This window comes from Chelonia mydas, chromosome 1, assembly GCF_015237465.2.
Source record: "Chelonia mydas isolate rCheMyd1 chromosome 1, rCheMyd1.pri.v2, whole genome shotgun sequence".
In the NCBI taxonomy this organism is placed as follows: domain Eukaryota; kingdom Metazoa; phylum Chordata; order Testudines; family Cheloniidae; genus Chelonia; species Chelonia mydas.
The window spans coordinates 160,367,830-160,394,421 of NC_057849.1; the positions used below are offsets into that span (position 1 = coordinate 160,367,830).

General features: G+C 41.3%; 1 protein-coding gene and 1 long non-coding RNA gene across 6 annotated transcripts in view; one reads left to right on the forward strand and one right to left on the reverse strand.

Moving 5' to 3' along the window:
* Window positions 1-25,039, reverse strand: part of LOC119566797 — a 47,242-nt gene extending 22,203 nt beyond the window's left edge. Inside the window, exons 1-3 of one of the 2 annotated variants that reach the window (XR_005226166.2) lie at window positions 18,995-25,039; window positions 16,753-16,851; window positions 8,183-8,261 (exon numbers count right to left, since the gene is read on the reverse strand). This is a non-coding gene — a long non-coding RNA (uncharacterized LOC119566797). The remainder of the gene's footprint in view (window positions 1-8,182; window positions 8,262-16,752; window positions 16,852-18,994) is intronic. The other variant, XR_005226167.2, reaches the window with a different exon arrangement.
* Window positions 18,266-26,592, forward strand: part of RUNX1 (RUNX family transcription factor 1) — a 207,851-nt gene continuing 199,524 nt past the window's right edge. For 2 of the 4 annotated variants that reach the window (XM_037904395.2, XM_007054616.4), the window contains exon 1: window positions 18,670-18,786. Coding sequence is in view for 2 of the 4 variants with exons in the window: in XM_037904376.2 (XP_037760304.1) it covers window positions 18,729-18,786 (58 nt within the window). In the remaining 2 variants the exon portion in view is untranslated. Of the gene's footprint in view, window positions 18,490-18,669; window positions 18,787-26,592 lie in introns of those variants that run through there. The other 2 variants (XM_037904376.2, XM_037904401.2) reach the window with 2 other exon arrangements.

Consider the following 26,592-nt stretch of genomic DNA (forward strand, 5'->3'; position numbering starts at 1 on the left):
ACATCCTGTTTTATCCCTGATTACCTTTCAGAAGAGGTCAGAAGGTTGTCGTCCCTTTCAAGGATGTACTGTAGTGACTCGACTTTAATTTAAGGCTCAAGTGGTGTAATTAAAACAAGAGTTAAGTGAAAAGAGAGAAAATAAGCTTAAAACAAACAAACAAAGGTACCTGTCACGTATCTAGTCCTGAACTTGGCAAGAGTAAAGCTACGTAAAGCAGACATGAAGGGTGGGTTTGTGGTTCAGACAATAAATTGTGGCTCAGGTGATTGGGGTTCAGTACTTCATTCTATCACAGATACCCATGTGACTTTAAACAAATCACTTAGCGTTTCTGCCTCAGTTTTCCATTTGTAAAATTGAGATAATTTCTTGTCTGTCTTGTCTATTTAGATAGTAGACTCTTTGAGGCAGGGACTCTTGCATACGATGTGTTTGTACAGTGCCTAGCACAAGGGGGCCTGGATCTGGGATGGGGCCCCTATGCCCTATTATAATACAAATGATAAATAAGAAGTAGTGGATCTTGATTTAGTAGCAGAAGTGCAAAATTGTCACTTTATCAGAAGGCTTTCTGCTTTTCTCCTGTGACCTGTTCACTACCTGTTTCAGACACATCCTTCTTGGTTTTCCCTCTCTTTACCCCTTACAGTCCAACTATGCCTTTCACACACAGGTGCTGGGTTGTGCCTTGCCCTAGGGGTGCTCAACCCCTGCTCCACCCCAGGCCCCAACTCCACTCCACCCGCTCTTCCAAGCCCCCACTCCCGTGCCGCCGTTCCTGCCCAGTCCCACTCCTCTCCTGAGCATGCCCCGTCCCCACTCCTCCCCCCCCAACCCCCCAGCACCTCCTGCACACTGCAGAATAGCTGATCATGGCGGGCTGGAGGCACTGGGAGGGATGGGGAGGAGCTGATCAGCGGGCAGATGGGAGGCGCTGGGAGGGCGTGGAGCTGGCTGCTGGTGGGTGCTAAACACCCACTATTTTTTTTACATGGGTGCTCCAGCCCTTTCTCTCCCCCATGCCCAAGTGGTGTTTGCCAGGGTCTGTGCCCAAATTCATGCAGGCATGGACTGAGTGCTGGTGTCTAAACAGTTTCAGTTCCTGACCTTCTGTTCTACCTCTGCGTCATATCATCCCAAAGCTATCTCCTTTTTTGTGCTGGCCTTAATAACCTTGCTTGGAAGTGTCACTAAGACCAACTCAATCTTCTTTAAAAGATACAGGGCTTATATAATTGTAAAATTCATTCTTAACATTTTTTCTGCATTCTATCAAATGTGAATCAGAGAGAGGCTAACTAATCTGTCATGGTCTCCTCTTAAGAGCCTCTTGTCACTTCAAGCATTTAACTTCCAGCATGTTAATTTCACCTGCATCTGGATCTCTGGAATGATTCCATGAACTAGAGTGTAGGTTGTAATATCAGCAGTCTACTCCTGAAGAACTTGGAATGGGGACAATGTTTGGAATAACTTCAGTTGCCATAACTATGCAATTATGGACTAGAGCAGTGGGTTATTTCCTTGCTGGGCAAGGTTTTAGCATAGGATATGTGCTATAGCCTACCTACCCTACTCCTTATACAGCTTCTGCAGAATATTTCACTTTTGCTATGTATATCAGCTAGCAAAAGCAGAATGCTGTGTTGGGGCTCGTGACAACAGCCAGTGTGGATTTCACAGGAAATCTTTTTGTGATGTAGCTGGAGGTACCGTGTTCTCATAGCAGAAAGTGGAAGCTCATTTATAAAACTACCAGACCTGCAATATCCAGAGGGTGCCCATTCCTCAAACTGTTGTGGTCAATGGAAAATTTCCAGTGACTTCAGTGAGAGCAAGAATTTCTTCAAGAGTCTAATTATGCTATTTCCTACTCTTTTCTCTTTTATTGCACTGGGGTGGCACAACAGGAAATAACGCATATGATTCTAACCGATATTTATGTTACCACTTCTAAAACATCAAGTAAAAGGAAGTGAAATCAAGCCACTTAGACAAGTACATTTCATATTTTTAAAAGGAAACAAAATGAGCCAAGTTCATCCTTAATGAAAGATGATTAGATTCAGTGGAGTCTCACCAAGGATGAATTTGACCCCATGTTTTCTTATTTTGGCTGGCATATACAGAATGCTTTTATTCAAGGAGGTGTTTGCAGCCCTATATACACTGAAAGTGTAAATGGCTTTTCAAAGGATCACAGCAGAATGAAGGGCTTGTAGCTATTACTCTAGATCCACAAGGATTAACTCTCAAAACAATGGTATCAGACTGCAGTATCAGAATGTTTTTCCTAAGAAGCCCTGAACAGCAGTGCAAACTCTGCAAAGCCCGATTTAAACAAACTCGTTACTGAGGGCTCTGGAAGACAAAAACAAAATCCAAACTACATGGGCTTGATTGTAAAATACATTTTAAAACCCGTGGGCCCAATCCAATGCTTATTGAAGTCATTTGGATTCCTTCCACTGCCTTCAATAGGCATTATGTCAGCCCTAAGTCTTTTGGAGTGGCAGTTTATACAGATCTCCTTGCTGAAGAGCACCTGTCGCAAACCCCCTTTCCTTGGCATTCTGTTTGTTCATGTGGTCTTCAGACCGTACATTGAGAGCCATTATTCTATAGATTGATGTGCTGTGTGACCGAGATCCAGGAGGAAATCCAGGGATTTCTCAAGTGACCTCACTTGAGGACATTTGTCTTGGGATTTTCTACAGAAAAAGAATCTTTGAGCTGCATTTAGTTATACGTTTTCAGCGTTCAATGTGCAGTGTAGGACTTAGAAGCTCATGCAAGCAAGGAAGCACTCCAAATTCACTATGATCTCTGTTGTACATGAACCTGTGGTTTTGTTAGTTATATGATTGTAAATTATTTTCAATAAGAAATCTGAAGACATGAAACTCGATCGTACATTATATTTTCTATCATTTAAGAAATTAATTGATCATATTTTGGGTGTGGAAGAAAGGGCTTATTTCTTTTAGTTGCATTTAATAACCCTCGTAGAGATAGCATCCTGATAGTGAAGCCCTCTTTTTATCCTCAGTATGGGTGTGTACAGCATATTATATATCAACAGTGCAAATATCTACCTGCTGCCCTGCTACTCCTCAATTCTAACCTGAAGGGACCACTTCTTGTGGTAGGAGGATTCATGGTTTCCACATCAGTTCAATTCTTGGCTTCTCTGACTAAATGACCAAAAAACGGTGTCAGTGTTAGTGTTTTTTGAGTTGGGCACTCACTTGTGTTCTAGAAATTAAACTGAAACCACAAACTCACTCCATCCAACAGTGTTCAGTTAATAACAGTGTTTTGACTCTCTATCCCACTAGATCGAGCTACCCAAACTCTTATGATTTGGAGATTCTTCCTCCTCTTGTTTTGCATTCTGGATCTGAGTCCCACACTGCATTCCACATTTAGGTTCTAGCAGATTAAGGACCATTGGTAACCCTGGAGCAAGGGGAGATCCTCAGGCTACAGGTCCAACTTTCATTGCTCAAATGGAATGTTCACCAAATCTGCATCAAGAATAAAAATGCTTTAAGAATAGAAATAATAGTAATAGTAAAAACTAAGGAGGGAAATAGGGTGACCAGACAGCAAGTGTGAAAAATTGGGACAGGAGGTGGGGATGGGGGTTAATAGGAGCCTATATAAGAAAAAGACCACAAAATTGGGACTATCCCTATTAAATCAGGACATCTGGTCACCCTAGAGGGAAATGAGAGAGTTCTACTGCCATGATTTATTTTTAAAGCTATTGCTATTTATTTTTAAGCAATAAAAATATTGCTATTTTTAAAGCTTGCCCACACATTTGAGTATACCAAGCAGTCACCATCCTCTCAGTGAATGCTAGGAATAGAGCCACCCATGAATTAGATAGATGGATATACTCCATGTGAAAATTTTGAAAAGCGACTACTGATTTTGTAGTACCTTTTGTAGGCCTTTGGGTACCCACCTTGAGCCACCTTCTGAAAATCAGGCGGCCCAAAATGAACACCAAAAAGTGCTAGTCACTTTTGAAATTCTTGGCCTTCAAGTCTGTAGAAAACTTCCTAATTAAAACAGTATTTTCATACAAGCAAGGGAGCGCTCTGAATTCACTGATCTCTGTCATACATGAACCTGTGGTTTTGTTAGTTATATTATTGTTAATTATTTTCAATAAGAAATCCCAAAACATGAAACTCAAATCATAGAAAATATAATGTATGACCAAGAAATTAATTTAACATAAGCTGGGGTGTGGGAGAAAGGAACAAAACGCCATGGTATTTTTTTCAAAGCTGTACCAAACACACAGAGTTCAATCTATATGGGTACAAAAACCAGCCTTTTCATAGTTATCTTTTGTGCTGTCATCATGTATAAGTCATGCAGCAGGAAGAAGAGGATCCTGATTTGATACTGTGGGGAAAGGTTTCCTCATGGTTTCGAGGGTTGCTGGGGGAAAAATCACAGCTATTAGAGTCAAATTCTGTTCCCAGTTACTCCAGGGTAACTCCATTAAAACAGTGGATTTGCTCTACATCTACGTGCTGTACGTGAGGGTAAAACTTGACCCGGTAGGTGGAAAGTAATTCAGTGGTTGTAAATTATGAATCCAGGGTATTTTTCCTCCCCCTAAAGATTTTATTTTCAAGTTCCCTCTCACTCTTGTGTCTGCATTTTGAATGCTCAGCACTCTTCTGCTTGTAGGAAACCTTGTACCTCTCTGTACGTTGGCCAATGTATGATCAGCTTTTTAAGTGATATGAAGGGCACTTTCTTAACGATGATTGGACATCTCAACCACATGGTATCCCATCCATCTATTCAAAATGCAGTTTTCTGTCAGGATTAAAGTTTAAACTAACTTCATGTTAAGGGAAACTCTCATAATGAAGTGTTCCATTTACTTCATCATAATGCCAAATACTGTGCTGCACAGTGTAAGGCAAACTGCACTGTACATGTATACCGCAGAGAAGAAAAGGAAAGAAATTATTACATTGATTTATGTAGTGCACATTGCTATACCGTCTGGGACATCAGATAAGAAGCTGCTGGCTGCATTGGGGGTGCAGGGTCAGGGTCTAATCTTCTGCATGGAAAGCAAGGTTAGTAATCACTGTGCTACTGAGCTATTCTAAATTAACTAATCTACCTCACAGATGTATGGCGGGTGTTTTTGGAAGGGAGGACAGTAGGTTCTAGAAAAGAGGTGAAATCTCATTCTGCTTAAGAGAGCCTGACAACTAATAACAGGCCTGATCCAACACCCCTTAGAAGTCAGTGGAAGGACTCTGACTTTAGTGAGGCCCAATAATGTCAGTCAATGGGTGTTAGTGTATTTAGGGTCCATTCTGATTTGGAGCCTGTATAGTCCAGGTGAAGCCCTTGAGGAAATACAGATAATGACACTATCCTGGCTATACTAGCATTTGTTGTAAACAAAATGAAAGGGCATTATTTCCTCTGCCAGAGCCCTTACTGGGGGCCAGCAAAAAGTTAGTAGCAGATGGAATAGTAAATTATTATGTGTTTGACTACAAAGGAAACTCAAACCTTTTCTTGCAGGATGCACCCAGTTCACAGCTGCCATCCGCTTCAATTTAGCACATCTCCAAACCTGCAATTAACTCTCTTGAGCGTTTCACTTTGTGGAAAAGGAGCAAACGCAGACAATGCCATAAGGAGTGCACATGGAAGAAAAAGCAGGCAAATCCAGCATGGAGAACAAGGTAAATGATCCCTTTAACCATTCTTTCCTTTTGTTAAGCTAGTCCCCAGCAATCCAATCACGGCATTAAACCCTTCCTTTAAAAGAACTGTGATAATAACTTTTTGCAGTGGTTCCAGGCAACTAGGCACTGACACGCTCTTTCATCTTAAGTCTACTTGAACGACAGCATTCCTCTGCTTTATTTAGCAATAAAGGTTCATTTGTGTGATATCAGGTAAATTTTTTCATGAAGGTCTGGCATATCACTCAACCTCCTCCCCGACAGTCACCTCCACTGCACTCTATGTGAAACACAGCTGCTAAGACCCTCTTCCTTGGCCATTACTCTGACCTCATCCCTGTCTCTTTGAATCTTTCCATGGGTTTCCCGCTTTCTGCTGCACCAAGATCAAGTTTTGTGTCCTCAGCTTCAAGACCCTTCACAACTTTTCCCTTCCCTACTTCTCTGCTCTTTTCTCTTTATCATGGCGCCTGATCCTTACGATAGCAATAATGCCAACTTCAATTTCCTGATTACCAACTTCTCCCACAACCATCTTGGACCTTTCTTCCATGCTGCCTGTGCATAGAACATCCTCCCTGAAGTAGTGCTTAAGGCCTTCCTTTTCTCCCTTTGAATCCCTCCTCAACACCAATTTCTACTTCAGTGCCTACGTAAAATTTGCCATCTAACAATGGCTAGGTAGAAGGCCAGTTAGGGTAGTTAAGTATGAAAATTTTGAAAGGCACCTATGGGAGTTAGGTGCCCAATTCCCAGTGAAATTCACTGGGTGTGTTTGAATGGTATGTTATCCATTCCTAAAAAAATTTCCCCCAGCCTTTATTTATTTCTCATTTATTTGATAAAATGTAACCCCCAAAATGATCTGCCAGTTATAAAATTCTTATGTCTATTAGTAGCCTGCTAGCTGTCAAGGGAAGGAGAAAACTTGGGGATAGGTGTTTATATATAAACATCGAGGTACCCATTGGAAGCGGTCAACATATTTCAATTGATTTTTTTTAAGGAATGTTAATTTTTTGGAAATTTTCTGTTTCTCCATCACCCCCATCTCGCCCCAAAAAGTCCTTCTGTAGCAAGCCAAAGCTAAAAGGATTTAAAATATATATTTATATGTTTTTTGATACCCAGATAAACTACATTACAGAAGAATGTAGGTCCGAATCCTGCAAACACGTACACATGTGATTCAGAAGAATGATTTTAATGGGAGCACTTGTGGAGTAAGATGTTACTTAGGAACAGTTACACATGCTTAACTTTATTCATGTGAGCAGTCCTCTTGAAGTCACAGAAAAAAAGAAGTCTTTGGGACTGCTCACATGAGTAAAGTTAAGTATTTCAAAATCCTTTAGACGTTACCTGTGCTTAAATTTACACACATTGAGTCCCGTTGACTTCACTGGGACTACTCTCATTCATAAAGTTAAGCATGTGTGTAACTGTTTGCAGGTTGGTGGCCTTCAATGATGAAACTTCTGGGTTCAACCCTTGCTGACAACTCATTGTGGGTAGTTGTTACAGACACATCAATTTATAATAGAGTATATTTTTCTTTCCCCTCCGTGTCTCCCAAACCAAACCGTGCTTGTGCAAATGTTGGTGCTGAATTTAAGGGGTGAACTATGCAGCTAGATTAGAATCTGTTCAAATCAAAAATAGCCAAGATAATTTGCAAAGAGGAGAAGAAAAAAATGAGAGAGCTTTTTTACAGACTCATTATCCATTTGAATTATGTGTTGTTGCTTCTGTAGCATGTAAGTTCTACATATTCAATTGAATAGTTCAGGGATCCTTAAGGGAGAGACTGGAGTCTAACCCTTGTCCATAATATTTGGGGAAGAATTCTTGACCCTGTCTTATTGATATTAGTGACAGGCAAACTTCACAATGCTCTGAGGCTTTATATGAGCCCTGTAAGTACTGATAACTTTGGAATCAGATTTTTTGAAATTTAGTTCCTGCTGCCCCCCAGTTGGGGTGTACATTTGGCTCTCTTCATACACTGGCAGGAGTCAAAAAGAAAACCAGTGTCACCTTTTCAAAATGTTTTATTGAAAATAAATAATAACATATGTGAAAAGATCCACAAATGCTAGAGGATAAGTATGATAATAACAGAATAATGGTACTCAGCCTCAGCATAGCTGCGTAGGTTTGTGTAATATTCTCTTGTAGTAAATAAGTGCGGAAGGGGTTAATATCTGCCCAAATTGAACAGAAAACGGAGCTGTGTAATTTATACATATCATGCCATACATTTGTGGGGAAAATATCTTTCCAGTAGTTGGCAGAGAGCATGGCTAGAAACACCCACCGACAAGGGTTGGGGAAAATGAGGATGCTGTTAGGGGAGATAATGCTATAGGTGAGGCAATATCTGCAGTTCAGGACTACGGTGTGTAAAAATGTGCAGTAAGCTGTACTGAGCCACTTACCATCCGAGATGAGAGCCAGATGACCTGCTCCTCCCACACCCACGCAATTCACTGGTAACTCTTGTTGTCGAGGCAGCCCCTGAAAAGTTTATATTATGCATCAACTTGCTATGGTATCAATTTTCTGTTTCATATTTCATGCTTTGCAATGTTATATGGCTTTTCCAGGTTACTATGGCCCATTGACATGTCTAGCCATTCCAATAATTCAATAAAAACATTCTGACTTAAGGTTTCTAATTCTTTAACTCAATGGCATCTGGCTTATAAGCATGATGAGGTTTAGTGTTTACACTGGTGGCTTTTCCATTTAAAAGTCAGAGGAAATCTACAGGTCTCATTCTAATATTGTGCTTGGTGGGAGAGGACTAAGAGAAAAGCTGGAACATTTAAGCCTGTATGTCTCCTTCCAGCAAAGAGGTAAACAAAATGAGAGTTAAAAAGGATAAAATGTCTCAAAAGCAGCAGATATGGGCAGCTTCTCATCAATCCTGTCTCCCACCCCCACCCTCCTTCCCTTCACAAAATCCAAAGGAAGCCTTGCCACATGATAGCGGGGCTGGAAGAAGTCGTGTTAGGGTGCATTGTCCATTCCTTGCCGACAGCTGGGGGAGGGGGAATGATGTCCAGGTATAGTAGGGACAGAAAGTGGCAGCACGTCTCCTGAGACAACTCTGTCACCAGGTGTAAGGGGAATCGGAAAAAACAGAATGGAAAGGCTTCCTTAAGCAAGGTTCAAAATTTGTACAGAAGCACGTGCTTTTAGGAACATAAGATGTAAACTAGAAGTGAGCCCCAGGGAGGCTGAGTCCAGCCCTCTACCATCACAAGGAGCCCCCTCATACAATTGCACTCATAAATTTGTCCAGCGCAGGGGCGTAGACACAGGTGGGCCTGGGGGGGCCACAGCCACACACTTAGCATCCAGGCCCACCTGAATAGGGGCTGGAGCTCCCTGAATTCACAGGCTGGGAAGGGGTGAGTCATCCCAGGAGGGGCAGGTCTGGGCGGGGCTAGTGATGGGGCTGGAGACTGGGGCAGCAGCACGTGGCGCTGGCAGGAGAGGGACACAGCCAGCCAGGCAGATGGACACCAAGCTGAAGTCAGCCAAAGCTCAAGCCCTGGAGGGGTCCACCTCTGCCCCATGATGCACCCCGCAGCCTGTGTGCCCCGGCCAGCCTCATCTTCTTGTGCCTGCTAAGCAGTAAGGGCCGGCTGGAGGGGCTGGGGAGAGGTGCCGCCCCCCGCCCCATCCATCCTGTTCCCCTGCCCCCTTGTCATTGCCCACCCACCTGAAAGTCGAGGCCCACCCAGTTTTCCTGTCCTGGCTACGCCACTGATCCAGCTCTCTCTTCAAACTAATTAAGTACTGTAATTTTCCCCGACAACTCCTATAGGGAGGCTGTTCCAGAAACTCACCCCTCTGGTAGTTAGAAACCTTCTAATTTCCAGCCTGAATTTGTTCATGGCCAGTTTATATCCACTTGTTCTTGGTGCTGACACTGTCCATTAGCTTAAGTAGCACTTTACCCTCTCTGTTATTTACCCCCTGATGTATTCTGAGAGCAATCACATCACATCCCAGCCTTCATTTTGCTAAACTAAACAAGCCAAGCTCTTCCAGTCTCCTCTCATAGGATAGGCCCTCCATTCCCCTGAACATGCTCTTCTCTGTACTTGCTCCAGTTTAAATTAATCTTTCTTGAACGTAGGTGATCAGAGTTGTAGACAGTATTCCAAATATGGTCTTACTAATGTCTTGTACAATGACATCAATACTTCTCTATCTCTACTGGAAATGCCTTGCCTGATGCATCCTGGGATCACATTTCCCTTTTTTACAGGTGCATCACATTGGTGGCTCATAATCATCCTATGACGGACCCATACACCCAGATCTGTCTCCTCCTCTGTCACTTCCAACTGATGAGCCCCCAGCTTGTAGCAGAAATTCTTATGATTAGACCCTAAATGGATGACTTTGCACTTTGTACTATTGAATTTCATCCCATTTCTATCACGCCCCAGTCTTAAAGGTCATCCAGCTCTTCCTGTGTAATATTCCAGTCCTCCTCTGTACTGATAATGCCTCCCAACTTTGTATCATCAGCACATTTCACTAGCCCGCTCCTGCTTTTTGTGCCAGGGTTATTAATAAAAATATTGAATAAAATTAGTCCCAAGACCAGTCCTTGTGGAACTCCATGGGTAACCTCTCTCCAGTCCGGTAATTCATCTTTCAGCACAACCCGTTGCCTTCCCCTTGGTTAGCTAATTCCTTCTCCATCTTACAATTTTTGTACTGATTCCCATCTTCTCTAATGTAACTAATAATTTCCCATGTGGTACTGTCATATGCTTTACTGAAATCCACATCTATTAGATCTACTGCATTTCTCTAATCTAAAAAATCAGTTATTTTCTCAAAGAAGGAAATCAGGTTAGTTTGGCATGATCTACTTTTGGTAAACCCATGGCACATTATTTCCCGTTTACCATTTACTGTACCTCTATGGATTTAATTGTTCTTTCCTTCACAATTTGGTGTAAAGCCTTGCAAAATGCTGAGGTCAGACTAACAGGTCTGTAATTGCCTGGATCACTTCTCCACCCTTTTTTAAACATAGGTCTAATGTTAGTTATTCTCCAGTCATATGGTACTACCCCCAAATAGGTTGTTTATTTAAAAAATCCTTGCTACTGGATTAGCAATCTTATGCGCCACATCTTTCAGCTTTCTGGGATGGAAATGATCTGGTCCCTCCAAACTGAGAGCATTAAACTCTTTACGGTTTTCTTCTACCTCAGATGTGGCAACTTCCATTGCTAGACACACATTTCTATCAACCTTCATGCTTTCGTGCACATGGTCCATGTTTATCATCCTTATTGAAAACCGAGGCACAATATTTATTTAGTTTGGGGCCATACCTGGATTACCTTCAAACTCATCCATGCCACATAGCAGGCCAACCTCACCCTTCCTAATTCTCTTTTTATTTATATAACTTTAAAAAACCCTCCTATTTATTTAATTTCCTTAGCAAGAGCTAATTCAGCTTGACTTTTAGCAGTACTCACGTTAGTCTTAAGTTTTCTAACCTGCATGGTGTAGTTTCCTTTGCTGATCAAGCCCTTTTTCCATTCTTTGTAGGCGCTCTGCTTATTCCTAATTACCTTTTTGAGGTGGTTATTCATGCAGCTTGGTCTGAAGCCTTTCTCTACTTATTTATACTTCTCTGTGTTGAGCCAAACCTTACTGAGGGGTGCCCATGACTAATTAGCACACCAAGTATCACACATCTGAGAGGATGGGCCCTTGCTTTTCACTGTAGCAACAGGATGTGTCTAATACGCAGACTATACCCAAGGGCCCAATAGGTGCTGCTGCATTAGATGTATGTTGTGTGTCTGGAAGACCTCAAGGGATTAAAGTGATTCTAAATTGAAAGGAGGGTGAAAACTGAGAGCCTGATGTCACTGGAGAAAAGAAACCCTTTTGTTTATAGAAAAGGAGTACTTGTGGCACCTTAGAGACTAACCAATTTATTTGAGCATAAGTTTTCGTGAGCTACAGCTCACTTCATCGGATGCATACTGTGGAAACTGCAGAAGACATTATATACACAGAGACCATGAAACAATACCTCCTCCCATCCCACTCTCCTGCTGGTAATAGCTTATCTAAAGTGATCACTCTCCTTACAATGTGTATGATAATCAAGTTGGGCCATTTCCAGCACAAATCCAGGTTTTCTCACCCTCCGCTCCCCCCCCCCCCCACAAACTCACTCTCCTGCTGGTAATAGCCCATCCAAAGTGACCACTCTCTTTACAATGTGTATGATAATCAAGGTGGGTCATTTCCAGCACAAATTCAGGTTTTCTCACCCCCCACCCCACCCCCCTTTTCCAAAAACCACACACACAAACTCACTCTCCTGCTGGTAATAGCTTATCCAAAGTGACCACTCTCCTTACAATGTGTATGAAAATCAAGGTGGGCCATTTCCAGCACAAATCCAGGTTCCCCCCCCCCCCCCCAAAAAAAACACACACACACACAAACTCACTCTCCTGCTGGTAATAGCTCATCCAAACTGACCACTCTCCTTACAATGTGTATGATAATCAAGGTGAGCCATTTCCAGCATAAATCCAAGTTTAACCAGAACGTCTACCTTGCATAATGACTTAGCCACTCCCAGTCTCTATTTAAGCCTAAATTAATAGTATCCAATTTGCAAATGAATTCCAATTCAGCAGTTTCTCGCTGGAGTCTGGATTTGAAGTTTTTTTGTTGTAAGATAGCGATCTTCATGTCTGCAATTGCGTGACCAGAGAGATTGAAGTGTTCTCCGACTGGTTTATGAATGTTATAATTCTTGACATCTGATTTGTGTCCATTTATTCTTTTATGTAGAGACTGTCCAGTTTGACCAATGTACATGGCAGAGGGGCATTGCTGGCACATGATGGCATATATCACATTGGTGGATGTGCAGGTGAACGAGCCTCTGATAGTGTGACTGATGTTATTAGGCCCTGTGATGGTGTCCCCTGAATAGATATGTGGGCACAGTTGGCAACGGGCTTTGTTGCAAGGATAGGTTCCTGGGTTAGTGGTTCTGTTGTGTGGTATGTGGTTGTTGGTGAGTATTTGCTTCAGGTTGGGGAGCTGTCTGTAGGCAAGGACTGGCCTGTCTCCCAAGATTTGTGAGAGTGTTGTGTCATCCTTCAGGATAGGTTGTAGATCCTTAATAATGCGTTGGAGGGGTTTTAGTTGGGAGCTGAAGGTGACGGCTAGTGGCGTTCTGTTATTTTCTTTGTTAGGCCCGTCCTGTAGTAGGTGACTTCTGGGAACTCTTCTGGTTCTATCAATCTGTTTCTTCACTTCCACAGGTGGGTATTGTAGTTGTAAGAATGCTTGATAGAGATCTTGTAGGTGTTTGTCTCTGTCTGAGGGGTTGGAGCAAATGCGGTTGTATCGCAGAGCTTGGCTGTAGACGATGGATCGTGTGGTTTGGTTAGGGTGAAAGCTGGAGGCATGTAGGTAGGAATAGCGGTCAGTAGGTTTCCGGTATAGGGTGGTGTTTATGTGACCATTGTTTATTAGCACTGTAGTGTCCAGGAAGTGGATCTCTTATGTGGACTGGACCAGGCTGAGGTTGATGGTGGGATGGAAATTGTTGAAATCATGGTGGAATTCCTCAAGGGCTTCTTTTCCATGGGTCCAGATGATGAAGATGTAATCAATATAGCGCAAGTAGAGTAGGGGCGTTAGGGGACGAGAGCTGAGGAAGCATTGTTCTAAATCAGCCATAAAAATGTTGGCATACTGTGGGGCCATGCGGGTACCCATAGCAGTGCCGCTGATCTGAAGGTATACATTGTCCCCAAATGTAAAATAGTTATGGGTAAGGACAAAGTTACAAAGTTCAGCCACCAGGTTAGCCGTGACATTATCGGGGATAGTGTTCTTGACGGCTTGTAGTCCATCTTTGTGTGGAATGTTGGTGTAGAGGGCTTCTACATCCATAGTGGCCAGGATGGTGTTATCAGGAAGATCACCGATGGATTGTAGTTTCCTCAGGAAGTCAGTGGTGTCTCGAAGGTAGCTGGGAGTGCTGGTGGCGTAGGGCCTGAGGAGGGAGTCTACATAGCCAGACAATCCTGCTGTCAGGGTGCCAATGCCTGAGATGATGGAGCGCCCAGGGGCAGATGGAAAAAATGTGGGCCTCCCTACATTGTTGTGTCAAAGTTCAAACTGGAAACCTGACCTTGAGACTCCTCCTGAGACAGACTGGTGTAATCCCCAAATCATTCTGTTTGGGTATCTCAGCAGCCTGTGGCTTTCTGCACCTGGGTGATGATTTGCCATTGGTTACTATGCTCTTCAAGGAAACAATTAGTTTCAACAGAGAGATTGGGCACTCTAAGGGTACGTCTATACTGGGATAAAAAACCCACGGCTGGCTCAGGTCATCTTACAGGGCTCTGGCTCCAGGCTGAAAATTGCTGTGTAGATGTTTGGGCCCCACAAGCCTGAGTTAGCTGACCCAGGACAGTCGCAGGTTTTGTTTCCTTGTGTAGATGTACCCTAAGAGAAAAATACTGTTGATGTGGGTATTTTCACATATTCACGTAATTCATCTAATGAGGTCATGTTCCTAATTTAGCCTTTGAATGAAATTATGAAAGCAAGAAGGATTTGCCTTGAAAATCTCAACTGTTTAGTTTCACCCTGTGACTTCTTTACTTTTTCAAAATTTGGAAACCCCACCGGAGTTTGAAGAGGACATGTTCACCTTTAGCCTAGAGTCAGATTTCAGAGTATTCAGACATGTACAATGTCGAGACCTATTTACTTGAAGTCATGTTCCAGCTAATGACTCTAGCTAATGGGGTCATGTTCCTCAGTCAGCTGTGGGAAATAAATTCTTTAACATCATTAGACCTTTGACCCCTGCCCAATACACCATATACCAAATTGAACAAATGACTACTAGCACATTAATTTGCTCTTTCATAGTGTCATATGGCCACTTGATAATTTGCTTCATGATGTGTCAGTTTCCAGAATTAAGTATGATATTGCCTAAATGTTAAAAAGCTGTTATTAGAAAGCAAAGGACCCAAGATAATAGTCATATGATTTTTATGCAGAACTTTATTTAGAAGAGGCAGAGTCCAGATTTTAAAAAATGTAGGAGACCAATTTTAATTAGACAGCAGCCCATAGTAGTATTTTCATAAACTCCTTGGGGCAGGGATTGTTGTGAGAAATGCTTCAGCTTCTTCCTTTATTTGTACATTGCCAGATAACCTGGCAATAAATAATGACATATATAACTATAACTATAGCATTTCCATTACGTTTTACCTAACACCACTACAAAACGATACCTCAACACATTCAGAATTTCTGCTAAGAATTGCCAGGTGTAACCCATCTTTGTTAGTATTAATGGAGAGCTTCCTTGACTGGCATAACAAAGGCCTGGGAATAAAGTAGTTAATTCTTCAACTTAAGTTTAGAATGGGCCTGAAAAACAACATTCAAATCTGGGTTCCAGTGTGCTGTTCTATGATCCCTTTCCTAAGGTTCAAAGTGTGTGGATGTTAGCAAAGCATTTTCAGATGCTGTTTTGTAGCAGAGAAGAAACTGCAGTGGCAGGATACATGTTGAAACACTTCGTTTTTTCTCTTGCATCATCTGCAGTAATTCTGAGGCGTTAAAACCAGCCCAGTTGTTGCTTCTCACATAGCATAGTTATGCCATGGCTGGCGTGGCAAATGACTGAGGTGAAGGCATTAACATAGCTCACATTCACCATGCAGTGGCACTTTGTCCCTAGTGCTATGCCCACAGTCTGGCTGGCCATTATAGCATATGCTATGGCTGTCTGAGTATCTAGCTGCCTGGGTGTCTGGGAGCTTTCCCATCCCTTTGATTATTAGAACAAGGGAAATAAAAAGTGGCTTTAGTTATACCTTAAGACTGGAATCATTGCTGTGTTTTATAGCATTGAGTTACTAAGGCTCCTGGTGGAAGCTTCTCTTACTTGGTGATCTAGACAATGGGTTAGAAGCAAGAGCCAGGCAAAGTGGACAAAACTGATTTTTTCCCCCACTTTCTGTAAAAGTAAGTTGGTCCAAGCATTGCCCTCCGCAGCCCTCCAGAATTTCCATACATTGATATCACTAGAAAAACATGTATCCCCTTGGTAAGAACTTCCTAAAAGAAACGCACATCCGATTTTGAAATGACTTTATCAAATAGAACTGAGCTAAATCATAACAAATAACTTATTCAACCAATTTTGCCTTGAATCTTGCATGTCCCTTGAATGCCTGTGAACAGATTGTGGCTTTCTTGTGTTCCTTATCAAAATAATAATTTCAAACTTATTTTTGTGGCTTGTTTGGCCAAATTGTGAGGTGTGTTGCTGTATACGATTGGCTGAATAAGCCACATGATACTGTTGCTGTTCTCTAATTAGCTGAGCTTAATCCTCACCACCAGGTATTTGGTGAAAAGGCTTGTGGAAAGTGAATCTGGAATTTGCTTTTCATGAGTGTTCAGATGGGGTAAGCGTAAACCACATTTTCCAATGGGCATTCATAGAGTAAAATCCATTTGGATGAATGTTCATGGAAAGGGAACACAAAAAAGGAGAAAATATTGGAAACATGAAAGTGAATTTGTTTTAAAAAATTAGGATAGGTGCTGGAAGTCGGGGTACTGGGAGTACAGCAGCACCCCCTGGCTTAACATGGTTTCCATCATAGGCAGGGTTTACCTTACAGTTTGATCCAATGGTTTTCAGCACCCGCACTATAAAAATTGTTCCAGCACCACTGAAAATTAGAACAAATATCGGAGGAAGTATTTTTGCATTATTCATCTAGCTCTATTATTAAGTAATTTAGACTCTAAATATTTGGCCAGCCTTTCTGTTTAATGGATTATAGAGGGGGGAAATACCTAGCGTCCACATCCCAATCCCAACGTTCCTGCAGGACCCATCTGAGCTCCCTCTGCTGGTTCAGACATAGCAATTACCAACCTGATGCTGTTCCCAGCTCTGTGTTGAAACTTATATCATCACTCACACTCAGGCACCAAGCAAGGAAATAAGCCGACAGCACCATGTAAATTGCAGCTGCTTTAGAAACACAAGAGATAAGTCAATGTTAGCCAAATGGAAAGGACAAAGTCAATGGGGGAAAGCGATTTTCTTTTCACACAACAAAATTAGTGTAGGGAAAAATCCAAAAGTATTGAAAGTATGGGTTTGTTATTATGTTATGGAGATATGATTCAGGTGGGGAAATCCTTATTCCTGTGTGGAGCCCCATGGATGTCAGAGGGGTTTTAGGGTTTTAGGGTCTGTGTGCATGAGTCCAATTGCACTACTGTGGACTTAGATTGTCAGCTCTTCAGGGGAGGAACTTTGTGTTCCTATGTGTTTGTACAGCACCCAGTTCAATGGGCCATGACCCAAATAGGGGTCTCCTGTACCTATTGCAATACAAAATAATAATGACATCACAAATGTGTACCACTTTTTCTTCAGGCTACACTTTTAACTGTATTTGTCACGTAGCATGTGCAGGACAATACTCTTTCTGATGTGTTGTGTGAATTGGTTCATTTCCTCTATTGTTACTGGTTCCTTGGCAAATGTTTAATAGCTTAAAAAACCTGTTGAGCTCCAAGCTCCTGTACAGGTGTGAGGTATCATATTGATTTGCATTGAAGTGCAAAAAGGTAGTTGTCCAGTATTCAGAAGAGGTGAGAAAGGAGACAATAGCTGGCATAACAGTCACTTCATTGTTCTGACATAAGTAGCTCCCCCTCCCCTCCCCCCCCCGCGCGTAGTGTTCTAACCAGAGTCAGACCAGCATGGGCTGGGCTATTCTGTTTGTAAAGGAGCTCCACTGTTTTAGACAGAAATTTAGAATATTGTGTTCTTTGATCAATCTCTTATTCACTATATCCTAAAAACTGATGAGTCTTTACTCAGTTTTCACTCCAGTAGAACTCCTTCTGAAGTCAATGGGAGCTTTGCCTGGGAAAGGACTACAGGATTTGGCCCTTTGGCAGTAAGTTACAGTCTTTGTTGCCAGCTTATACAGACTGACTTCCTTCAACAAGCCCTTTGTTCCAGATTCTATAGGTTGAAATTCATAATCTCTTCTTTTAATTTTTACACTGCAGATTTTTATCCCTTTATATTCTTCTTCAACAGCTAGTAGACTTTTCCTACAGCTGATTCCTAAGGTTTTAAATGATGACATATGCATCCTCCTTTAGCAGCCGACTAATACCAGGGTTTGAATTACTATTGAATAAGCAGCAATGAAATCTCTATCAAAATAATCGGTAGTTCCAAAAACCACAAACAACAAAACAAGCAGAGTTGTACTAAATCAGCAAGACCATTTCCAGAATGAGGGGCTGTGAGTCACTTTTTTTCCCTCCCTCTGCAAAATCTACTCTGTTTCTCAGCCTAGGGGAGGGCAGGTGGAGTGGGTAGGGCATTGCTTAGAAAGTTTTGGGTTTTTTTTAAAGTCGACATCACTCAAATCATGTGATCGGCACAGACCAATTGAAACAGGTTGTGGAAAGGGGAACAGTTAAATTTGTAATTTTGGTTGTGTGAAACACTTCTTTGGGCCTCATAAACAACCACAGAACCACAAGTTGGGTACAGAGGCAGTCACACAAGAGCGGGTCCGGGATATTGGTCAGCAGACAGGGCAAATCGTTTTGACTGCAAACCACAGAGTTTCGTAGAGTGGTAAGCATCATCAAACCACAACTGATCCGCTATTTTTTTTTTAACAATTTCAGTGTTTGTTTTAGAAAAAGAATCTTATTATCTGGCTTATGTTGCTTCAAAGGCACTAAGATAAAATAGAAAGCAATGGCCAGGAGGAGGGTTATAACAATGACCATTCTTACTTTTTCACTTCCCAAGGTGAAAGAAATCATATATTCCCCCACTTTAAAGAAAGAATAAGTTTTAAAGAGGAAACTATGGCTTCAAACAGCGTATTTGAGTCATTTCCTTCTTACCAACAGTGCTTCATGAGAGGTAAGTGCTATTCCGTGCTGTTAAATATACTTTGGACTGTCCTATGTTTAAGAAAATGCATGCTTGTTGCACATTTCAGGAAATGCTTATAATATATAGTTTTCCACTTCTGTTTTCTTTGAAAAAGTCTTACTGAAGCTAATGTCTGAGGTTATTGCTTTATTAGCTCACTATTTGTCAATTCTTTAGAGATATTATTATAACTCACTTTAGCTGTTCAAAGAGTCATGGCATCCTCACAGATTTTCCTTTTGTAAATCCAGGCACGTTATACTATTCATCGGAGTTCCACACACTACAATAGCAGTAGCATCAACCTTTTTGATTCTTTTGGCAGAATCTTTGCTTTTGAGCTACAGCCATTAAAAGTAACAGCCAACGGCATGCTGCACATATCACAGACTAAAACCAGTACAGTACTGAATGACGAGCAAGCTCATACGTACAGCCAGCAGAGCGTGATGCTGTCTCATTTTTGCTACTTTGTCAGTCGGGGTAAAGGAAGAAGAAGCATGCTCACTGGGAACAAGTAAGAAAAGCTCAGAAACTTGCTTGAAGGTAGTTGCAACTCACGTAGCCCAGGCGAAGAAGAGGATCCATACATGTAGTGTTGCTTTTGGTGATGTGTCCCTCTCGGATGATTCTAAATTATTGGCTGAAGCCGTACCACGTCCTCTGAGCAGGGGGAAAAAAATGAAACTGCAACCTCCAGAGAAGTCTGGCTTTTCCAGACAGTGACAAAGAAGTTTCACAAGCCTGGTCTAATAATCTCACAGCCCTCGGTAGATCAGATGCTTTAATCATTAGTTATTCATATTAGTAAGCAAGTGGACTAGCGTGAGAAATGTCTCTGCGTTCTTGCAGTGAGCCCCCTAAATAGCCTGATACAACTGAACTCTTTCCCCTAAACACCAGTCTTCTGACTGTTTCAAGCCATGTGTGCAGGGACATGCATATTCAGTTTGAAATGAATGCAAAACCGTACACAGATCACTCATCGATTTGGTGGTGGTGCTGTGGGAGAATAACATTTTATAACTCTTTAGTTACAGAAAGTTTCCCGGCCTCGGTAGTGTCAGCGTGAGTCATTAGTTATTCATATTAATAATCGAGCTGTGGAATGCGGAAGGCTTGTCAGCTGCCTTGTCACAACCAGCTACATTGCAAGCACCCTGCTCCTGCTGCAGCTCGGGGCCCTCTGATTTGAAAACAGGGTGAATGTACAGAAGAAAAATGTCATTCCAGCTCTCTTTTTACCCTGCAAATGAAAGGTTTTAAGTAGATTTCTACTGGCATCGGAAGAGGTTTCAATCATGATGAGCCGTATGAGTCACACATTCTTACAGCATCTTCTAGCCTCTGCAGCAGAGATACTGGAGCTCTAGCAAGAAGCTGCTAACTGCTCCCCTGGCTCCTTCTGAACTAGCATTTCCTTTGGAGCAAAGGAAGCAATATTGGTAGAATAACAAGAATGATCTTCCTGCATTTAGTCAGCTTTTTTTTTAACTCGCCCAAATGTTTGTTTGCTATTTTATCTGCAGTACAGGAAGACTTATTGAGGAAATTTTGTTCATTTGATAAGGCAATGAAGAGTGAACCCTGTGGGGCAGTGCTTGAAGTACTAATGCCCAGCCAGCCTGTAGCAGAGTTCCGGAGACAATAGGAGCTATACCGAGGCACCATATTTAAGTAGTGTCAGGGAAGCTAGTAAAACACTAAAGACCAAGGGCCAAATTCTCTGCGGGCATGAATTGCTGAAGCTCCATTACAGGTAGTGGAGCTGTGCGAGTTTACACTAGCAGAGAATTTAGCTCCAACACATTGTGTGCATAGCGAGAGTGTCCAACTGTGTATTATTATTCATTATTTATCTTATCGTAGCCCCTAGGGGCCCCAGTCTGGGACCAGGACCCCATTGTTCTAAATGTTGCATCGATACCTTGGACCAGATTCTGATCTCAGCTATTCTGGTATATATCCAGAGTAAGTGAGATCAAAATGGCCACTAACTGTGTGTTAGGAAAGTTTGGGCAACAGTTCTTCAGTTGAGTTAGAAAGTGACTGTTTCATAATCACCAAAGAATAAAGCATTTAAACATGAAAGCCTATGAGAGTTTTCCAAACATTCTTTTTTTGCTTCTTCCTCTTCTTAAATGAACTTCAGACAATTTAAAATACTTCACAAAAGTGCTGTTTAGGGCCTCGGGGCAAGAAAAATAATCATTCCTCTGGATGAATTGTTCTCACCCATATTTCTCAATAGTGTTTACACAGACTAGTCATTAGAAATGTCCAAAATAGTCTTATTTTTCCCGCCAAAATTTATTGCACTTTCTCTCTTAAGTGAAATTATGAGGTAAAAGGGAAAATAACAAGTTGTTTTGTGCCATGAATTTACTTTATCAGTCCATGCAGTCCTCTCAGAAGGAAATCCATAACTCTTTTTTAGCATGATACTATGTGAAAATTGGGAAAAAAAGAGGGGAGTGGGGAAGCAAAACAATTGTTCCACCGTCTGTGAACAGTGACAGACTTAGAAAGCCTGACAAATTAATTTAATGTGGTACACCACAAAGGATATGGCCCTTTTTCTATCGCACCACACCAGGTCCTCCCTTGTGCCACTAGGTAAAGAAATGAAGACTGTATTGAAACTTCTGCTGGAGCATCATGCATGCTGAACACATTAAAATGTTTGTCAGGGATACTTCTAAGAAGTGCCTTATTTTCCTAGTGGTTTGATTTCAGTGTAAGTTTGGGGTGGATGGCAGGAGTTTAAGGGAAGAGTACTCCTAAGGGTCTTGCTAAACTGCAGCCAGCAGAAAGCAGTCAACCCATCTTTCTGTCGAATATGGGATTATATCATCAAGGCTCTTATGTTGTAGTTTGTGTCTGTTCTTCCTGTGTAACCCCCTATTATTGTGAAGGTTTTCTCTCCGCTAGAAACATTCCAGTCAGGTTGTATCAATGAGGTCACAGCAATGATATTTTTGGAGCAGGGAGAACATGAAAACGAATTCCCTCGGAATTTCTTGTGGTTAAACAACATATAAAATAAGAAATAGGGATTTGAAAGCTGTTTCCTTGCATTCTTGGAGTAAAAAAATGTTACTATTACCTAATACAGCCTAATAATTTTGCCTGTTATGAAAAAGAGAATCGCAAGTCTTGTTGTACGGGTTTTTAAGAAGATGCATGTAACATGGAGTGTAATATTTTGGAAGCATAGGTTATATCTCCTCATCTTCCCTTTGTTGTGAGGTCTGGCTAGTTATTTCCATATATGGAAGAGGTTGCTTCTGGATTTTGTCTCTTTGTTTTTTAGTTAAGGCACTTTAAAGTTTGTGGATAGGTGCAATTCTCTTAGAAAAGTACATGACTTGTTGCTGTCTTATTACTTATAATTTATATTATGGTAGTGTCCAGATTGGGACCCTTTTATTCTGAGTAATGTACAGAAATCTTACTGACCTTGCTCTAAATAGTTTGCAGTTAAGGCCCAGATCTTGAAAACACTTACACATGTGCTTATCTTTACTCATTAAAGTCCATGGCTCTGACTTGTCCTGCAGTTGGATCCAGGAAGTCAGTAGTTCTCCTTGGGTCAAAAGAGTCTGTCTAATCAGAAATTCTCTATTATCTGAGTCTAGATTAAGTGTATCCCCTGGTTATGACTCACTCAAAAGCTTCTCCGGTTAGAGAGTCTGAGTCTTCCTTTCATCTGAATATTTGTCTCTATTTTGGACTAATGGTGGTATAATAGCTTCTCCAACACCTACCATAAAAGCAGGTTATCTGAATAGCTTTCTTGATATCACTCTTTGAATCAAGATGTTGAATGATATAAGTGGCATGGCTTATACTTAGCAGTGTAAATAAACACACTCATTGACTGCAGTCAAGGGTACTATTCATGGTAATAATCACTGGCCTTAGTGGTGTTTCCATGATCAGACTTTTAGTTCTAACATAGTTTTGGTACATGTATACATTTGGGGATTGCACATTTGTGAGAATAGCCACATGCGAAGTTGATTTCCAGTATGAAGCATTCAACACTGTAACAAACATTTCCTGTAAGGATGGCCATGCAATAAAAAAAAGAAAAGAAAAAACTCTGAAGAATGGATGGCATAGCATCCAACCTACAAAGTAGTCTACGGACTTCTGAGACAATCTGCTAATATTGGGGGCCCCCTGAGTGTTAAGATATGTTTCCCGTTCCAAACTCTGCTTCCCTCCCAAATGCTGATCTCTGCATGGCTCATCTGTGGGGGTGTTGATCCTTAGAGAATTTTCAGAAGGGAAAGAAATAAATGAACACAGTGATGATGTCAGCCCACTAGAACCCAGTACATTATTCAGAGGATTCATATATTTTAAATATTGGAAATATCTCTGTAGAAAAGACATTTTTTTCCCTCTGAGAGATATACAGCATCTGACTTTAAATTAATACTAATTTGGAAAACTCTATTCCTCCTCTTGCCCAGGTCAGTGACTTTTTTTGAGGGTGAGTAAAACAACTATATTTTCAAAATAGAAAAAAAAACACATTGCCACATTGAGTGGTGAGGAGCGGGAAAGACAGTTCTAGTTCTTTGCAGACTGTCAGAACTGTAACAAAAAGTTGACGAGTGTGAGCACTATAGAGTTGGTAGTGTATCTTTTGAAAAGGAAGTTGAGCTAAAGAATCTCATAAAAACCACGGTGTAATAAAAGAAAAGGCTTACACAATGTCTGATTTACACAGCCTCCCCTCTGTGTTAGACTCATTTTATCTATCTATCTATCTATCTATCTATCTATCCACACACACACGAGTGAGTGACTCTGTGTGTGTGCGTGCGTGTGTGTGTTTATTTAAAAGGCTTGTATAACACTGAGAAACCAGAACACAGGAATCACTGAGAAGAAACAGGTAAAGTATCTTAAATAAAAGATTAATCTTCTGGTTTAGTAAGACTGAAAGATCATATACTGGGCCTGGACACTAAATTCAGTGTCTAAGCAAGCCGTAAAAGAAGTGATGTGCTGTGGTCGCAGGATTAGACAGGATTCATGAGCCAGTGGATATGACTGATTTACAGATACCCAAGATTGTCTCACTCTTTATCCTTTCACCAACAGTGCCTCTGGGTTACATTTCAACCAGAGAACCAGACTCTAGCTCTGAGGTACTTGTCCAGTGGGAAGTAAAGATATCTAATATATATATATTGCCAATACGTACAACATTAATGCAAGAGAAGTTGCATTATTTTGACAGATCTAAAACCTGGAGGAGCATCGCACAGTTTCATTGCCAATCAGAGGTGGTGCTAGCTCATTGGGGGCCTTAACCAGGAATATTTTTGGCTCCCATCCCCCACAACACTTACTAAAAAAAGCAAATAGGGGCCCCCTTCAGCTGCTCAGGGCCCTAAGCAATTGTTTAGTCTGCTTATGCCTAGTGCTGGCTGTGTGGCCAATGTGTAGTCCTGTATTGGTTCTACACAGCAAAGTTTCAGTACTAATTGACCATAATAAGAACAATATGCTCATGTTTAAATGACATTTATAATCCTATGATGTTGGCAAGTTCATGGTGGTGAAAGGTAAATTAAGTATTTTATTGTGAAGCAGAAGCAGACATTCTCTTTAGCTTATTATCTTTGAAGAGGGAATCTACAGCTAAACGTGGGAGAGAAATTACTATTGATTTATGTATAAATGGACATAATTGCTGTTAAAACTTAAGTGGAACCACTATTGAGGAATCTGTGAAGCTATATTCTCTGTGTCTAGCCTCATCTTTGAAATCTCCACTATAAAACATTATGGAATCATATTACCAGTTGGGGATCAGGGAACTCATCATGATCTGGCCCCCATCATGCCCATACTCCACAGCTCGTGCCAATGCACCCTCTGGATGTTCAGGGGTTTGGGAGGGGCTGAAATTTCCTGTGCTGGGGCAATCCCCATCAGCCTGCTAGGGCTAGTTTAAGGCACCCCTGTACCGCTCCGGTGGCATAAAGATAGCTTAGCAAGAGAACAGGAATCAGGCCTTTTGAATGCTCACTTTAAATATAAAGATACAGCATTGGAGTACATCTACTGGGGGAATGGAAATCCTTTTTCTTCACAGAGGGTGGACCATGGTTATAATTTGAAAAATAACTGTAAAAATGGCATCATGTCATCTACATCTATCTCTCAAAATTTTTCAGATCAAATTTGCTCAGTTTATAATAATAGAAGGGGATATTTCTAATGGCCAGCCCTGCAAAAACAACTTGCCCTGAAAACACAACAAAGTCAAGCTGAGTTTTTTCTGGCTCCTGTTTCACTGAAAAGCAACAAAGATTCTGCAGTCAGAACTGAGATAACAATTCAGATGAACTAGAACAGAAGCTGGCTCACCCATCCATAGCTGTGTTGGCCCTGCAGCTGTAACACCAGAATGAGAAGCTAAAGCAAGCGACTTTGACTGAATAGGAATAAAAAGGTATACACATCACTGAATGTAACTGCACTTTAAATTTGAGTCCTACCAAATCCCTCAGTATCCACTGTGAGGCTGCAGGCCTCAAAGTAGGATTTTGGTTTCCATTAAGCTGTATGAAATTACTGGTGCAATTAATATGTTAGCATAAGGCTCCTAATGTTAACAAAGTATTCTCTAGAATTTCAAAGTGCAGTCAGAGCTAGTGACATACCACACAATCCCTTCGCTGAAGCCTTCAGATTTTATACAACTGTGTGTATTGCAATTTGAAAATCTAAAAGTTTATTCAGAGTGAGATCTGATATTTTTTTCAAAATTACAGACACACATCCAGTCCTTACTCTTTATGGTGAGGAGGAGCACATTGCATATTGTGAAACAAGTCCTCAAGCTGATGTAAATTCATTCGTATCCGAGAAGCTATACCAGAAATAATTTTTCAAAGAATGTGTTGTTAGCCTCTGGAACTCATTGCTACTGGATACTTTTGGGGTCAACGGTTTAACAGGATTTGTAAAAGGACTGGACATTTATATAGATAACAGTATTCAGACTTAAAATAGCGAGACTTAAAAGAACAGGAGCTTTGGAAGTGTTATAATCCCCCCACCCCCATGTTTCAGGGCAAAAGCCAACCTCTACCGATTGATAGGTAGGAAGAAATTTTCTCTTGTAGGCAGGTTATTCCAAAATTGCCTTCTGCAGGATTACTGCACTTTCCTCTCTGGAGCTAGCCACTGTCAGAGCCAGGATACTGGACTAGATGTACCTCAGGTCTAATTCAATAAACAATTCCTATGTTCCTATGACAAGCCACAAGCACGTATTACACTAATGCCCTCGCCACCACCTCCCTTCTGATCTTATGAGTGTATATAATATGTATATGGAGCTGTGACAAACTAATATAACTCTCATAAAGGCCTGTAGTAATTTGGTATCTCCCATGTATTTGATAGCTTCAGACTTGTCTGAACAAGTATCTGTCTAGCCCCTAGAAGAGCACCATATACAGCAGATTTGCCTCTGTTAAATTGAGAGTTAGAGCTGGAAATGAGGCTAGAAATTTCTGGGTTGCCAATATAAAGTCTTCAAAATAAATGACTTTTCTTCCACATTGGTCCCAGCAGGATAAATTACAGGTTTAAGTACAAGATATTTATTAGTGTAAAACATACAATTCACTATGAAACTGGATGCAGATATTTGAAATATCCTAAAATGGCATTAGTAGATTTGATCATAAGTCTGAGAAAGTAGAGAACACCTGGAGTTGCTACCCTTACAGGAATGCTTCCAGTTCATCCTTCATACCA